The sequence below is a fragment of the Neurospora tetrasperma genome (genome assembly GCF_000213175.1).
Source record: "Neurospora tetrasperma FGSC 2508 unplaced genomic scaffold NEUTE1scaffold_4, whole genome shotgun sequence".
In the NCBI taxonomy this organism is placed as follows: Eukaryota; Fungi; Ascomycota; class Sordariomycetes; order Sordariales; family Sordariaceae; genus Neurospora; species Neurospora tetrasperma.
Window position 1 is genome coordinate 3,697,137 of NW_009799102.1, and position 16,723 is coordinate 3,713,859.

At 49.8% G+C, this 16,723-nt stretch overlaps 8 protein-coding genes across 8 annotated transcripts; 5 read left to right on the forward strand and 3 right to left on the reverse strand.

Annotated features, from left to right (window-relative positions):
- Positions 1-593: 593 nt before the first annotated feature.
- NEUTE1DRAFT_102281 (uncharacterized protein) lies at positions 594-1,612 on the forward strand (the record flags this gene model as incomplete). Its single annotated transcript, XM_009854266.1, has 2 exons — positions 594-1,121; positions 1,592-1,612. 2 exons carry the CDS (start codon positions 594-596, stop codon positions 1,610-1,612), a joined length of 549 nt encoding a protein of 182 aa, XP_009852568.1.
- A 476-nt stretch (positions 1,613-2,088) lies between these two features.
- NEUTE1DRAFT_44410 (uncharacterized protein) lies at positions 2,089-3,186 on the forward strand (the record flags this gene model as incomplete). Its single annotated transcript, XM_009853291.1, has 2 exons — positions 2,089-2,217; positions 2,431-3,186. 2 exons carry the CDS (start codon positions 2,089-2,091, stop codon positions 3,184-3,186), a joined length of 885 nt encoding a protein of 294 aa, XP_009851593.1.
- Positions 3,187-4,547: 1,361 nt separating this feature from the next.
- Positions 4,548-5,977, reverse strand: NEUTE1DRAFT_147515 (uncharacterized protein; the record flags this gene model as incomplete). The annotated part of the gene is made up of 2 exons (XM_009854267.1): positions 4,548-5,465; positions 5,566-5,977. The coding sequence occupies 2 exons, from the start codon at positions 5,824-5,826 to the stop codon at positions 4,548-4,550; spliced, it is 1,179 nt and encodes a 392-aa protein (XP_009852569.1).
- A 295-nt stretch (positions 5,978-6,272) lies between these two features.
- NEUTE1DRAFT_84701 (uncharacterized protein) lies at positions 6,273-9,681 on the forward strand (the record flags this gene model as incomplete). The annotated part of the gene is made up of 3 exons (XM_009854268.1): positions 6,273-6,636; positions 6,715-8,102; positions 8,358-9,681. The coding sequence occupies 3 exons, from the start codon at positions 6,326-6,328 to the stop codon at positions 9,572-9,574; spliced, it is 2,916 nt and encodes a 971-aa protein (XP_009852570.1).
- A 303-nt stretch (positions 9,682-9,984) lies between these two features.
- On the reverse strand, positions 9,985-10,206 carry NEUTE1DRAFT_43809 (uncharacterized protein; the record flags this gene model as incomplete). Its single annotated transcript, XM_009853252.1, has 1 exon — positions 9,985-10,206. A coding segment is annotated over one exon (222 nt), but the record flags the coding sequence as incomplete, so codon positions are not given.
- A 465-nt stretch (positions 10,207-10,671) lies between these two features.
- On the forward strand, positions 10,672-11,658 carry NEUTE1DRAFT_147517 (uncharacterized protein; the record flags this gene model as incomplete). The annotated part of the gene is made up of 1 exon (XM_009854269.1): positions 10,672-11,658. One exon carries the CDS (start codon positions 10,672-10,674, stop codon positions 11,551-11,553), a length of 882 nt encoding a protein of 293 aa, XP_009852571.1.
- Positions 11,659-12,588: 930 nt separating this feature from the next.
- NEUTE1DRAFT_45663 (uncharacterized protein) lies at positions 12,589-13,289 on the forward strand (the record flags this gene model as incomplete). The annotated part of the gene is made up of 2 exons (XM_009853352.1): positions 12,589-12,851; positions 12,956-13,289. The coding sequence occupies 2 exons, from the start codon at positions 12,589-12,591 to the stop codon at positions 13,287-13,289; spliced, it is 597 nt and encodes a 198-aa protein (XP_009851654.1).
- A 912-nt stretch (positions 13,290-14,201) lies between these two features.
- NEUTE1DRAFT_102286 (uncharacterized protein) lies at positions 14,202-15,485 on the reverse strand (the record flags this gene model as incomplete). Its single annotated transcript, XM_009854270.1, has 1 exon — positions 14,202-15,485. One exon carries the CDS (start codon positions 15,483-15,485, stop codon positions 14,202-14,204), a length of 1,284 nt encoding a protein of 427 aa, XP_009852572.1.
- Between the last annotated feature and the right edge of the window lie 1,238 nt (positions 15,486-16,723).

Here is a 16,723-nt window from a genome sequence, read left to right on the forward strand (position 1 = left end):
TTTTTATTTTTTTATTTTTTTATTTTTTTTATTTTTTTGTTTTACCAACTTCACCGCTGTAAAATTGAAGGCATTCGCAACTTAGCCCAACTAATAGTTTCTTCGACACTTGGGATGCTATATGCTAAACGCTCCACAGTTCACAAGTTATCGAAAAAAACAAACTTCCAGACGCGCAAGGGGAAACTGGTGTGCATCAAGTGGGCGATGGTACCGGGACGCCACAAAACTTACCTACCTGATAACAAGACGAAACCGATCTACACGACTTTGACGGGATACATGCTCGTTTGTCGGCGATTTAGCAAACACAATAGCTGGCTTTCTTCTACTCACCTATATTATTCCATCTTCCATTCCTCTTTCACCCGTCTTCTATTGCCAAAGGCAGAGGCAGTCATAATCTATGTTTTCCGACCTCTCACTACAAAGATCAGGGACATTCTGGTATTTCCGCGGTAGTTAGCGGTGACTTTAAGGTTGGAGTCTATTTAACATGCGGCCGTTCCTCCAGGTCGTCATCCCATTTGAGTCCTGTTTCCCTCCGGGCCTCAGCAATTCATGATCCAAGTTGGATCGCTATTTAACCCAAGATGGCCCGCCACAACAGAATTACCAGTATATCAACAATCCAAGCTTCACTCTATGAGCTGAGTCAGCACGTCTTGACAGTGCAGCAAAAGATCCGAGTCCTCAATCAGGAGGTACAGGAGTTGAAGGAGAACAGAGAACAGGAGATTGGGACTTCCAATCTGGACTCTATCCCCCCAGCTGCCGCCCATGACGATATGGAGGTAGCCGAGCTCGATGAAATTGAACTGGAGGGAATGGAGCTGGAAAACTTGCAGACAGAACCGGTCGAGTTGGAAAACGATACCGCCACCCAGTTTTACAGAGTGATGATGGACGCAATTAGCGGGCTCTACGATTGCGTCAGCAGTATCGACATTTCCCCAGAGTACGTGTGTTCTGCGCTCGTCAGACCGTACAATTTACCTACTTGCGAGCGCATGTTGGAAAGATGGGAGAACTTTAAACGACACGGGGTGGTCGACATCAAATATTGCTTGTCTGGTATTCTCTACTGGGGCCATGATGATCATGATTCGCCCTTTTCAGGTGTAGCCCTCGGGGAATGTCATTGTATGCCGGATTTAAGCCGACAAAATGATGTGCCAATCAACCGGAGCACGAGGTGCATTAGGGTGAAGAGAGATGGGAAGAAAGATGGAAAGTTGTGTTTTTCTTTGGGAATTGTCCTTTGACGTTGTCCTGATTTGACGAAGTGGGAGGAAGCGGATGGCATCGCTGCGAAATCACACTTGTTTTCGCACATTCGGTGGAGAAGGGTTAATACCTCGAGACAGGAAGGAAGAGAGGAGAAAGGATGGATGGATCGATGGAATCAGATTGCAGCAAGGGTGGACGGATTGTCTGGATCAAATGAGAACGAGACAATCTTGAGATTACCAGAGCAGCGAATTGATCTGAGCTCGACCTGTCTGGAATTTGGATTGCTCCTTCCTCTTCATTCCTACCACGTTTCTACTTTTCCTCTCTTTGAGTGTGAGGACTAAACTTCCCATTGCAGGAGCGCATGATCCCGCCATGAAGAGAACTCGTGGTTCCAAAAAACAGAGGGACGAAAATCATCTCGGAAACTACAAGTCCGTGAATTCAGTTCTGGATGACTTTCCCTGGACTTGTGCATCTCGGCTCGGAGCGGCACTTTGTGCGGATTTCACGCCCCCAGAATTATGCAGCCTCCAGTCCACATCACTCAAAGCTGCAAAACACCAAGACACAAAATACTTGCATCGCCAAGGACGTACATGCATTTATTATATTTATTATATTCTCCTGCGTCCGTAACGGTCCGTCCGGAACCCCAACTGGCGAAGTCAAGAAAATACATACCTGTGCATTAGCATCCCATCCCTAGGTAGACTACATAAACCCTTTTCCCCCCACGTTCCCTCTCCTTCCCCTCTTTCTCATCGACCCATCAATCTTTACTCTCTCACATTCTGCAACTTGCAAACCATCGATACCACCCATTTTGTCCACACCCATCTCGATCACGTCAACATGGGACGCTCCGACGCTAAAGACGATAGGCATACTGCAACGTCGCTGCCTCCACACGGATCCAGATCCGACCTCAAGAAATCTCCTGGCAGCGACACAAAGAGCCCGGGCCTAGGTCACGGGCAAACGGTCCACCCCAAGCCCAATTATACAACGCTACCTGATCCAGTACACTTTCAGCAGGTAGCACAAGAATTGAAACTTTTTAGCCAGGCTATAAATGAGGTCTCAAGAAGGGAAAAGCTGGGAGATAAGCGGAAGAGGTTCAAGGAGGCAGAGGAGGAAGCAAAAAAGGAGGAAGAGGATTTCGGTAATGACGAGGTGGACGAGGACTGTGAAGAGGCAGCAGACCATTCGTCCTCTCACGGATATAGCTCCGACTCCGAATCTTCCGACATCATCGCAGACAGCCCATGTTACGGGCACGAAATCCAGGAAGAGTCTTGCGAGATACACGAGCTTACGCTTCATGCCGTGATGGCATTGGCTTCTGACGCCGCTGAGCCGACGAGTCGCGGCGATTCCATGTCCGTAATGGTAACGACTAGCACGAAGGATGACACAACAGAAGTCATCACCATTACGGAGTTGCCTGCCGACTCGGGGGGCGAGGCGAATCCCTCCAACGAAGAAGCATTCGCTGGGGAAAACTGGAGAAACCATCCAGAGCATGTCGTGGAATCATACGCTGGACAAGAAGAGGTGAACCTGGTGCCTCCATGGCAGCAGCAAGCGGAAAAGATTGCATATCACCACAAAATGCCTGGCTGGACTTATCACCATCCCTCACCAGCCTGGTGGGTTGACCATTATCCTCAGGCGGGTTGGAGCTACTACGATCCCTTTCCGATTTGGTCTTACTACAATCCCGGTCTGGACCAGATCAGTTATTTCTATCCCTCGCCCCATTTGTGTGTTCACAACCCTTCGCAAACGTGGTATTACTACGATCGGGCGATGGGCTGGATTTACTGCGATAATGCGCTGGCTTGGAAGTATATGCATCCTGAGCCGTATGAGCTTCGTGGCATGGGCCCGGAGCACCCGCCAGATTGGACTTTTTACCGTTATTTTGAGTGTCCGATTTTTAGTCTTTAGGGAATTTGGTGGAAGATAGGATGGGGCCAAGTCATGTTCGTGGAGGCTCGAAGGAATACCTGCCTTATTCGCATCTGTCTGATCTTGGGGGACGCTTTGAGTCCGCGCGAGTATTGTTCTGTTTTGTGCTGATGGCTTTCTGGGGTTACTTTATGTACATTTTGGATTCGGTATCGGCCAGCTAGATTTATGTAAAAAAAAAATAGATGGGCACTCGTGGCGAGTTGACTAATGCAAAATCTGCATTTTCTGTCTGGCTTGGAAATGGAAGTGCACGTGATAGTTAAACTTGGTTGCTTGTAAGTTAACAGAACGGAGGCAGGGAAAGAACGAACAGTCGGTGTCGAAAATCACCAATAATTGGATATAGTACAATAATCTCGTATTGTGATGATGTGCTCGTTGCGATTGTTTGGATGGCCGCCCTTTTCATGCTTGTGTCCTTCGTTGACAGCCACTCCATTAACTGCTGCACTGCGTAGCTGGCACCGATGGATGACTCGCCCTTCTGTTTCTGTCTGACTCCAAATTTGGCATTGGTTCTTTTCTTTCCTTCTTTTCCTTCATCTTCAGGTTTGCTAGGTCCGACTTGACGGCTTGGAAGTCGGAGTCTAGAGAGAGGAGGAGAAGGAAGCTTTTGCATAGCAGACATCCACTAACAGACATTGCACATGAAGCTGTTAGCCTTAACAATGTATTTGGTGGGTCAAATGCATGAACTGTCCATGTCCTCTATTGCTCTGATAGTGTACATGGTATTCTGTGTGAGTGAATAGGCTAGTCAAGCTAACGTGCTAACAGACCTTCCAGCGGCCTGTCCACTCTCGCTCGTCCCCCACCTCATCCTCTTCTTCCACCGGAACGAATCCAAACTGTCAATTTCTCCCATTGGTTTCAACCACGATCTTCCGTCCTTCCGCTTCAAGTTCATACTTAAACCTACAAGTGGAAACATCAATCCTCTGAGGCGCTTCCGCTACTCCGATTCCATCTTCCCACACGGAGGCCTCTCAACTTCGGACTCTTCCCTCTTCCCAGCTAGTGTCATCTCCCTCATGGGCCTCGGAACATGCCTCAAGTTCTCCGGGCCATCTGACTCCGGTCCTGTTCACGGAACCGGCCCTAGTTCCGTCCCTCGGTCCCTGCGACCCCGGCCCCACTGAATTCGAGACAGCTATCGTTAACGATCCAGATCCCGCCGGACCGTCCTGGTCTTGATCACGTCTACCTCTACTGCCATGATCGGCATGCCCACCACTATTTACAACTCAACACCAAGCGGTCTATGATGACGATAGGAGCAAAGGGCACCTTTGTCTTCACGCTTATGTTATCTGCTGGCCTTCCCTTCCATTGATTATTCATATCTCTTCCCAACTTGCCGCTCTCCCCCAGTTATTACCGATTCTAACATTGTTGGTACTCCCTCCAGTACTATGTATGCCACCCAACACAACGTTGCTTCCGCTCACCGTTCCGTGAACCACAGCGTGGTGACCTGATCCTGAACCATAAGGCGAAGCATCCCTTCCAGTCACCATCGGTGTCGCGCAATGTTCCAGGACTGCCTTGGCTACCGAAGCTGCCGTCGCGGCAGCATAGTCCTGCCACCCCTTGTTTTTGTGGCTGTCAGCATAATCACATACACCCTTGATCACGATACAAGGCAACTGATCCCAAACGCCTGCACCTTCCATCTCCACACCAATGACGCCCCTTTCGGCGAGCTCCTGCCGATGCTTGGCAGAACGAATCACCCCGTCTCCGGACCCCATCCGACCAACAAAGACACGAAGTGGGAAGATGGGCTGATCTGATATCTGCATTTGGGCCAGTCTCTCCCTATGAACTAGACGACTGAGATCACAATGGAGATCATCGCACGACAGTCCCATGGATCGCTCGCAGGTAGACCCCTGTGCACAAAGACTGCAGTCCGAGGAGGGGCCATGATGTTTATGTTCATATGAACAATCGAACAGCTTGTCCTTGTGTGCTCCTGGGTACTTGTATTTGCCCAATTTTCGCTGTTTTGGATTGCCGTTGTGCTTTTTCTGGAGCATCTGAAGGTATTGAGCCGCGTCATCTTCAACGTCATCGCGTATGGATTCAACCTCCAGTAACCTGAGCATGCTACGGATATGCTGAGTGGGCCTGCCCAGGCTGTCCTCGATGCTATCTCTGACAAGAAACCGGTCCGATAGTTGTCTCCCAAAGTCGTACTGAATCAGGATATTGCTTATAATGACATCGCCGAGAAGTACCTCCTCCTCGTTCCCCTTGGTGAAAGGCATGCCGCCGCAAATGCCGACTACGAGGACCAGGGAAATGTTGGGGTAGCTTGATCGGAGACTGGCCGTCGCCCCGGCAGCTCCTTACCTTTCCCATGTTGGGAAGGAGAACCAGGACAACGTTGAAGCTCGAGATTCGCCCATTTCTATAAGTGTTTGGGTCGCCAGGTGCTCGGCCAAAAGGGTGTTGGTCACCCTTGACATCCCAAACTTGGTCGATGAGCAAGGAAATGGCGTCGTATTCGAGAGGGAGGGCGCAGACTATCGCAATTTGGAAGTCATCTCGGCTTGTGGGACGGGCAAACTCCTGACACTCCTGACGCTGGCTGGCGGTGAGTGAGGTCACCATGTTGGGTGCACGCTTTGCGATGGGCAACGACGACTGTCAGCGAAGTGACGATATAATTGTCTGATAGTATAGACGATGATCGCTTGCACCTTGGGGATAAGCTGGCATAACAACTGAATCTCACGAGGAGCCTTCCGTCGATTTGTGTGAGCTTTCATTGTCCTGTGGTCGACTCGGTCGTGAGGGACACGTTAGCATTGCTACCTCCGGAATAGTTGGGCATACGGTTGGGCTTATCATTAGGCATTCTTACGAGGCTTGGGGGCCAAAAGCGAATAAGGGTGACTGACGAACAGGAAGCCTCCATTCCCACCACTCAACAGCGAGGGTGCAGTTGGAGGCTGCCTCGATGCGTGGTGCATTGCCCCACTTCTGGCTATGTTCAGCTGGACATTTCACTGCCAAATCGCCATTTCCTTTCACATCATCGCATCGGTTTCAAAATTCACGATATGATCGAGTACAGGTAACGGATATCTGCCGTCCGCAGTTCATCGAAATGTCGACTAATCAGTCTGGGGACGGCGGTATTGACCATAACACTGTGAATGGCCGCGTCGCCGGCCATAACGTTATGGTTGGTAGCATCAGTGCTGTCAATGGCGGTCACAACGTGGTCTCTTATGGAGACTACCACTTCTACGCATCCAGCGCACCCAACGAGGTCCGCAAGTCGGTCGAACCCTTTGCTCAACTCTATTTTCCCCGCAATGAAGACTTTATCGAACGACCGTACATCACAGAATGGCTCGAAAAGACGCTCAAGAACCCAGGAAGCCGCGCTGCGCTCTGGGGACTTGGTGGGATAGGGTACGCTTCCAAGTATCTGATGAGTTAAACAGTTCTTTAAGGAGCTAGGTACTAACATCCACGGGTTACTACCTCTAGAAAGTCACAATTTGCCATTCGATACGCTCAAGACGTCAAACACAGATCGCCTGAAACATTCATTTTCTGGATCTACGCTCGCACCAGGGATCTGTTCATTACCGGCTATCGCGAAATTGCAGAAAAACTGGGACTCCTCCCTGACCCTTCTCAACCTGATGACACCGTCCTCCGAGCTGTACGTGACTGGTGCCGTCAAAACAAACAATGGCTCATGATCCTGGACAACGCCGATGATGTCGCCATCTTCAAGAATACAACGACCAGCGGGGATAGTGCTAGCGAGGACGGCTCGGCAATCAAGGCCCAACCCCTTTCCGAGTTTCTGCCTTGCGGTCAAACTGGAAATCTTCTGGTCACCTCACGGGACAAAGCAGCCGCTCATTTCTTGGCGGGGCACCGGAACGCTCGAGAGGTACCAGCCATGACGGAACATGAGGCAATACAGCTGCTGCGGAAGAAGCTCGGCGATTACAATGATGAGGATTGCGAGGTCGCTCTGGTCCAGGCCCTCGACTGTATCCCCCTTGCTATCACGCAAGCGGCATCTTACATCGCGTTTGAAGCAGACACTGGCTTGACGACTCCGGCAACGTACTTGGAACTGTTCAGGATGAGTGATCAAGAGAGGGTCAGCCTTTTGAGTGAAGTGACGGTGGACGATCCGTTCCGCGAACCCGGCACATCCCCTGCCGTTGTTACCACGTGGAAAATCACATTTAGTCGAATCAAGGAAACGAACGCCAATGCCGCCTGGCTCCTTTCACTAATGAGCTTCTTTCATAATCAAGGAATTCCGCATTGGATTCTTGAGAAGATCTACGCACTTCTGTTTGAACAGGACGCTGGTCGAGCACTTCCGAAGGATCTTAGTTTGTTGTGTCGCTATTCGCTTGTCACTCGCTTTCAAATACAGGATGGGGATAGAAAGGAGCGTCATGGCGCAACCTTCCGGTCCCAACAGTATCAGATGCATGCTTTGGTACAAGCTTGTACTCGCGCGTGGCTTGAGGAATCAAGGGAGAAAGAAGATGTTCAACGGCATTACATCAATTCCCTGGGAGTATTTCATCCCGACCCTTGCTTCGAATCCTGGACAGAGTGTGGTGAGCTCTCTCCACACGTCGAGTCGCTCCTAAATTTACCTGGACTCGAACATCTTGACAAAGATCGTGCACCGTTTTTGTTAAGGATGCTCTCCTGCGCGGGGAATTACAACATCGAGACGGGCAGATTGGACAGAGCCATGATCTTGCTGACCAAAGCACTTCATGTGGCCGAAAAAACATTTTGTCCAGGACACTACTACATATTCCGGGCAGTTGGAGACTTATGGAAGCTGCGAGATTTGTTCGGCAAGCATCACTCACTTCAGATCAAGATCAAAGGTGCGGCCAAAGGGTTGCACAAAAGTTTACTTGGCATATTGCTGGATCCTGCTAACAACGACGCCGCACTTGAGAGCTACGGTCTTCCTGTCGGAGACATACACCACGAACAATTTACAAGTGAACACAAAGAGGCTGTATCTTTGTTTGATAAATTAAGGGCACTGGGGCGGTGCATTCTTGAAGACAGCGGTTGCCACATTGTGCGCTTCATCCATAATGCACCCCCTTGCTCTTTCACCTCTTTAATCCTAGGACTTCTAGCACGATTTGTCAACACCCTTGACTTCGTCGCTAAATACGCGGAGAAAGAGACAATCAGTCGTGCACTTTTGCATCGTCGATTTCAATTTCCAGACGAAGATTGGTTGCTCGGGAAAGCTGGTATGTCAGAAGGCGACATCTGGATTGCCATTTCCCAGGCAATGCTAGCTCAGTGGAAAACTGAAGAGCTTCTAAACGTTTTAGAACAGAGGCGATCGCAACTGGAGATGCCGGATGCTGATGGTTCCTTTCAATACCCCGCTCATGTGGCATCGATATGTTCACTGGTGAAGCAAGGGAAATGGGAAGACGCTGAAAAGAGCTGCCGAAAACTCCTGGAATATTACGAACGGACATTTGGCTCCCAAGTTCCATTGTTATTGGGTGTGCGAATGCATATTGTTTCATGCCTAGCCTCGCAAGGGAAGCACATGGAGGCGGTAGAGGAGTTGGACAATATAGTCCAGTTGCGCAAGAAGCTGCTTGGGCCTGAACACCCGGATACATTGGAGGCCATTGTCAAACTCGCACATTGTTTGAACGAGTTGGGGAGACATGCCCAGGCAGAAGAGTTACTGCTCGATTGTCTTACGACCCTGGAAAAGAATCATGAGGACAAGATCGGATCAAAGATATATTGCCTTGCAATAAAAACCTTGAGCAACAGCATCTTGGCGCAAGAAAAGTTTGAGTCAAAATCGCCAGAATTTTGGAGGAAAATCATGATAGGTTTTATCCCATTTGTTTTTGGGGACGAATTAGATCTCGACGAGGATGAAGATATTGGGGAGGACGAGTCACCCGCTGAGCTGTCAGCAACTGAAGGCACAGCCAGGGCTCTAGTGCCAGCACTTCCAAACGCAATATCTCCAGGGGCTGCCATCAGCAATTTGGCTCACAGCTATAACAGTACAGATGCGGCGTACCAGGCCAATTTGCAAGATTGGGAAGAGAATGCAGCGGCAAGAGCCGTCGAACAGTTGCATGTAGGAGAACGAATGGTGGTCAGGGACAACACATCGAGGCCTGAGATGAAGAGATTATTTTCCATTGGGTTAGGCGAGCGGAGGAGCCTGCACGCGGAACGGGCATTGGAAGACTGTATGAGAATGCCCATGGAGGTAAAGAAAGGGGCGGGCGAAGATTTGAACAAGGATCGAAGTGATGTGAGAGGGGATGAAGATGAGGTGGAAGAAGATGTTGAATGATTGGAAGTCAGATGGTGACGGTGTAAGAGAAAGCGGCTCGTCTCACACTGCCTTGTTGTTCTGTTGGGCATTTCTGCTTTAACTTTTCCTTTTTTTTTTCTCCTCTTTCCTTGTTCGTCGTCTGTCTTTCCTTCCTCTGCCCATTTCACGTTTTCTGCCTTATCACAGCGGTCCTTTTGGTTTTTCCCGAGTTCTTGGCGGCCTTTCCGTTGCCCCCTTTTCCTCTTGAGGTTGAAATGAATTAATGGTTCTCATGTTCCCTCTTGCTCTTTCTACTTAGCCAAAATGAAATCCCATCCCCACTACTGCGCACTGGGTCTGTGGTTCATAGGGAAGAACTGACATCGAAGACTCCTGTGAACGTGTTTTGTTTCGATCTATTGTCTCCCTCATCCACAAAACGGGGAGTGTCACGGGTAACTGGGGAGGCCGTCGAAGATTCCTCTCGCCATCAATATATCCTGCGGGCACACCTCTACTTGAGCACCGATTTTGCGCCAATCTACCACATACGACCATACCCACTGAAAAACTCGGGATCCCGTCCGCTCTCCCATAGATAAGCCAGTGAGGGCCAGACTAGTAGTTGGGTCGGTGACGACCAGCGAATCCCTGGTGTTGTATGTATTTTTTTGCAATTCTTTTTGGTCACCTCTTCTCCCCCTATCTTAGGCAAAACTTCTTCTCGTCGTTGCTTTGTTGCCAAACAGCGCATTCAATTCTCAGAAGTTCCAGGATATCAATACCTACAAGTCTACTGCAGTTCTTTCCGCTTCACTCCCCAGGTGCTGCATCCACATATAATGGGTCCTTACAGCTCCTGTTGTGGGGCAAAACGGCCTCCCGCAGCAGCTCACTTCTTCTTCCATCTGACTTTTCTTCCTCAATTAACCTACTTATTCTTATCGCGATACCACTTCTTAATCTTCGAGACGGAGTTTCCTTTTTCGTCTTCTTCCTCCAGTCCCAAAACCTGGAAGTCAAAAGACAGATTTTCGGCCAACTTCAACCACCGGCGCCGTAGCAGCCGATCATTCCACGGTCTCACCTCGACCCCTCACCAGACCCGTAAGAACCGTCAAACAATGCCACCCAAAATGGCCTCCAATTCCGAGCTCGCGGAAATCAAGCTACTCCTCCACTCTCTCGCCTCGGACATCAAAGCCGTCAAAGCCGACGTAGCGGAGCTCAAGAAAAGCCAAGTCCAAAGCCAACAGAGCACCCCAACCTGCGCCAAACGCACAGATGGCGGTTCAAAGTTACCCAACATCGAGAAAGCGCTGAGCGACACTGAGACCAAACTGGCTGATCATATTCGCGATACCCAATCAGCGATCTTGCAGCTTGTCGAGGAGGAGAAGGTCTTGATCCAGGCGGAGGTGGTCCAGCTCAGCCGCACTGTGGGGACTGCGTTGGAGAATGCGAAGGAAAAGATGATGGAAATGGTTGCTGAGGTGGTGGATGAGAACAATCGCAAGCGAAGCAGGTCCACGGCTGGCCTCGATGAGGATGACGATGATGATGATGAGAGTGATATGGATGAAGACAACCCTGACGACTATGACTCGTGGACGAAGCGGAGGCGGGTTTCATCCGCTCTTGATAAGACCGTGATGGATATCATTGGCATAGCTGAAGAAACCTTTGATAATGGCGGAGTCGCGCTTGAGTGGCTTCTCGGGGCACTCATCTCGTTTCATAACAGGGCCAACGGCGGCAGGATCAGACGCTGGTACGTCTTTCAAAAAGAAGGAGAGATTGGCTTTGGGTACTGTTTATATGGGCTTTTCTACCATGGGCATGAGCATGAAGGGGTTGCTGAAGGCCTCTGCTTCTGCAGGGAACGTCACCCACCTGGTTTGAGGCAGAGGGCTACCAGGTGTATCCGCGTCAGACGAAGCGAGGACGGTTCTGGAAAATTGCAGTTTTCTTGGGGAGCGGATATTGGACCTGCCCCTGTTCTTGGCAGGTATGAGTGAGCCCGGCGGGCATACCTCTTGAAGGGACGCATTCCTCGGTTTGTCGGGATGGGGGAAGTGCAGGCTGACGACGAGGGAGTGAAGGGTATGACATCGGACAACGAGCCTCTTTTGGGGTGGACTCAGGATAGTCACTGACGAATAACAAAATTGAATTTCGGAGTGCCCAGGATTTCGTTAAGTGGTCAAGATACAGCTTTCTGTCAGCTTTAACTTTGGGTATTCCTTGGACCAAGTGGGTGACAAGTTATAGGAGAGTCCGATATGAGGGAGAGTAGTAGCCAGAAAGCAGTTACGCACATTGACTTTTCGCGGAAACACGGGAAAACGCATGGACGGCATTCCGAGCACCAAATGTCCGACTCTGTGCATTTAAATGCACGCGAGTTACAGTGATGGGTACCGCAAAGATTCCGGGGATAGCTTTTTAGGTTCCCAGGAAATCAGGCATAATCTGTAAGCACACTGCACGAATATGTGCTTTTTATGTCTGATAAAAAGAGTGGGGGAGATGTGTTGCCAACCCAAAGTACTGTAAATTCGATTTCTCTGATGCCATGCCTTTTTCCACCTATTCTCTCGAGGGTACTGGAGGGTGGGGACAATCAGAATCACCGTCTTGCGTAGAGATTTGGTGGGCATATAATATTGCAGTATGCTTGCAGACCATGCCTGATTTCCTTGAAACCTAAAAGGCTATCCCCCGAATCTTTGCGGTAATGTTTTGGAGCATTTCACTAAGAAGGCGATTCTGCATGATGCCTACCATATACACTTGGCTGTACGTTATAAACACCGGCATATCTGCGCCCAAGAAGGGCATTACGGGAAGCCTCCGTTTCCGGATGTCCGAGTTTATATGGTAAGTTTTGTTTTCTTTCTCATTCCGGTAAAAAGGATTTAAGATATCACAAGTCCCCCTATCTAAAATCTTTAATTCATCACATTCACCATTGAAATTCGCATATTCCAGAAGAACTACCATCACAGCCATAAACTACCAACAATCATCGTTCACCCAATCACAACCTCAAGATGGCATCACTTCAAATGGGCTTCTCAACCCGTCTTCTGACGTTCGGCCTGCTCCTCATTACTCTGGTGGCCGGCACTTTTGCCGCTCCCTTGCGTGTCGACCATGAAACCGCCCTTCCGCCTACGGGAGCCCCTCCTCCCCGCCCCGGACCTACTATAAACATACAAAGAAGCACCAATGCAGAATATCTGGGGGTCGACATGACGATTTTGAACCAAGCTTCCTCAGGGGACTTGTTCATCAGAAACGCCCATCTCAGTTCGTAAGTCCTTCTCTTCCTATTTCCCTAACTGCCATCATCTTCCCATCAAGAATTGACATCACATGGACCATCATTAACGCTCCTTCTTTTACTTACTTCTGCAGGGGCAAGTGGTTCGAATACCCCGACGCAGGCGAACAGCTTTCCCACGACCAAGTGGAAGCCAAATCCGCCAGCCCAAACGGCGGATCGATGGTCGTGGCCTCATCCGGTAGAGCCTGGACGCCTACCGGCACCGAGGGCCACTTCGACATCTACCATGGCGACATCAAGGTGTGCCATGTCTACTGGGATTGTCCGTGGTCTCGCAGATCTAATTCCTTTGAGGTTTCCGAAGTTGATGATAGTTATGCGGTTGAAGCCACTGGAGCGAGTTTGAACAAGGGCCCGCTTGGATCTATTACTATCGAGGTGGTAAATACTGGTGAGGGAGAATGAGCCAGATGCGTTCTGGGGTGCACGTAGGTGGAGGTGGTTGATTAGGCGGTTTGCTGTGGAGAAGAGGAGGAAGCGAGTTCAGATGGCTCGGCCACATGTAGAGAGGGAGAAGGAGATCTTCGGTGGGTGGTAGTTTTGATTGGACACACGGTTGATGGACTTTTTGTTTGTGGCATTTTTTTTTGGATTTCTGGGAGGTGACAGAGGCCTCGACAGTGTATGATTTGGTAGTGTAGTCAAATTTGATGGAGGAACCGCTATCTTCTTTATTATTGTCATTTTCACATGTCTCTAGGTTGCAGCCAATTGGTGACACTTGGATAACGCCCCCCTCAATCTTCCGCCATTACGATACACACGGCACTTATCTGAATCTTGTCCCTTAAGTCAAGCAAAGTAGCATTGTGGCCGCCCAGACACCGGCGTAATGGGAATTATACAAGTTGGCACTCATTTCCCATCCGGCCGACCTGGTAGCAGCACCATCAGCTACATCAAATCGCATCTGTTTCCAGAGAAAATGCATTTGACTCCACGTCAGAAGGTACGACATCGATTACTCGATGATGAAATGAAGACAACGTAATGCACCAAATAGAGTTTCATAGAGGTTTTTGCTTCTCAAAGTGCGGATTTGTTTCATCACTTTTTCGAAAGATCTCATAAAACATTCGACTGCAAGTGTGGTAACTGACAGCCCTGAATTTGGCAAATGACGCACTAAGATGGAGCACTATCTTAAACATAGGGAGACATGGTGGCCAGCTGTTAGTGCAAGAACCCAGATAAACGGATGACATAAGCAGATGGGGAAGTCTATCATTCCAACACGGCCACTGCTTCCTGCTCCCGCTCGCCATGATCGCTTCATTCAGCTAATTAACCCAGCAACCAGAAGCGCGGTCCAAGGCGCTACATCCTCTCTTTTACAGTTTCTTGCGTTCTTGTCCTGGGCGATGCATTCGGCCGTTGTTTGCCCTCCTCAAACCCCGGAGGCAGGTACGCGAGGATCCCCCACTGCGCCCAGTTCTTTTCACCAATGCCCTCTCCAGATAACTGCAATGTCCTTCCCAACCAATCCGGCAGGTCTCTCCGAAGCAACGGCTTTAACATCGTCAGACTTCCGTCCGTGGACACAAAAAACCCTGTACCATCAAACGTCTCACTGCTTACTCTCTCGCCCGTGTGTAGATCGAGATGGATTTTGCTAGAATACACCTCCACATAACGACCTCCATGCGCATCTTCAAAGACCTCGCTCGTCCCCTTCTTTTTCCACGCCACGTCGAGGTCGCTGAGGGCAAAATTCTTGTTTATCGGCCTGAGCCCATAGTCAACAAACCAGATACGACCCCGTTGCAACGAGGTAGACATCAGACCCCTCTTGAGTTCCTCGAACGCAGCATCATCGAAAGCCCAGGATGGGTCCCACTCGATAGCCATGTGGTCCTGGTAGTGGCCCAGCTTATCCAGCCGGCGGTAGTAGTTGGGCTGGTAATATCCCCGGAGTCTGTTCGGTTCGCCGCAGAGGGACACTTCCCCACCTGGAAACGGGCTTGAAAATGGTAGCTGGCTCCCATCCAGGAGCGAGAAACCCTTGGCGAACCTTGTGCAGTGGTCGATAGATGAAGAGGTCTCGTCTCGTCCCTGGAACACGGTGAAAGGATGGCGGCGTGTTGAGTTGTTGCATCGATACAAGGCTGTGGTGGTAAAGGGCTTGTTCAATTTGCGCGAGCCAAAAGCCTTTTTGGATGACCCTGCGTGACTCCTTGCAAGCGGTCCACAGTCCGACGTCGAAGAGATATGTTGAGCAGACGTCTGGTTTTTTTCCCTGTTGGATAATGGCGATGATGAGGCATTCGAATGAGGCGTGATGGCCTTGAGGTTGACATTCCCGGGAACCACGTAAGTAGATAAAGAAGATACCCAACTGCAACTGCAATCCATTGGAGGTGTCCATGCTGGTTGAGGTAGCAAAGATGGAGGAACAAACAGACCGCCGTACAGATCACTGTACCCCGGCCCAATCAGTCGTGAAAGGTGATGATTCACGCGGTCCAGTTGTGTGATTGTCTTCACGACGTCGAAGATGTGAACGCCTGGGCGATCAAGTGGTCGAAGGGCTAAGGTCCAGATCATGAACCTTAACTCCTCCGGGAGGTAGGGAAAGAGGTGAAATTCGGTTAACGTCGTCATCGTGTATTCCTTCGTTGTTTGGCTGATGTCGAGGAAAGCCGTTGTGGAAACACTCCGGAATCTGAAGCGTGTTTATGTCTGAGAGAGAGAGGGGGACTCCCTGGAAGGATGTCGAGATGTGTAAGGAGTTTGCAATGTGGCCGGGCATTTCCAATGCCCGGCGAGGCTGAAAGAGGCACAACTGACTTTCTAATAGAGCGAAAGGCTTGGTATCCAGGTTGTTACCTGCTTGTGCTGATGGCGATGGGAAAAGATAGATACTCTTAGTCAACGTTTCGGGATGAGGAACACTCGTATGTGATGAGAAGGCCTGTTGTCCAAGACGTTAGGACTAACGATGTACAACGAAAAAGGTGCGTGAAGAAAGCCACAGCTCTACGGAAATGGGGTGATGGAAAGAAGGTTCGGAGGTTTCGTTCTCTCATACCTGGGTGGTTATGGAATCTGTGTTGCTTGTAGGACAAAGCAATATACTAGAGAGCAAGGAGAGATGAAATGGGGAACATCCAGGGGTTTGCTTCCTGATTGTGCCTGGCGAAACGAGACTTCAGGTATGGGGAAAGTGCGGGTAGAGAACTGAGACGAAATGGCTTTGATAACACGGGAAAGACTCGACTGGGGGGTTCGTTGCATTGGGAAGGAAATGCCCAATCTTAAGTAGTTCTATGGAAACTCCAAAGCTCGGATTCCAGCCATTTCTTAAGAGACACGCAGATAGGTAGGGGTATGAGACGACAGAATGAGAAAACCTCTCAAACCTCAAATATGGATGCCCAAACAGCATCAAAACTTCCCGTCGGATACTCGGCGACTGAACTTGAAATTCATGAGCAAAGCTCAATTGGAAGTGAGGAGAAGTCGATGGGGGCTATAAAGATACCTATAGGTCCCTTCTCGGATTTCGAGTAGGTAGAGTCCCAATTCAGCATGACTCCACCAGAAACAGAATACAATCACTCTGTATAGCAAAAGCTCAAAGCCGCCAAAATGACCAACAAGAACGCTCCAAAAGACACTCAAATGCCTGAGTATGTCTCCCTTCAGCTTTTCCGTTGGAGCTCTACCAAGCTGACCCTATGTCTAATCCTCAGAGGCTTCTCATTCTTGGATCCCCGTCTCGTCCCCGTTGCTGTCACCGCTCCCGACCGTGACTCCGTTCACACTCACCGGCGTAACCGCCACCCCGATGCCCACCAGTTCCTGGGCTTCCTCAACACCAAGAGGTCGGGGATCTGGTT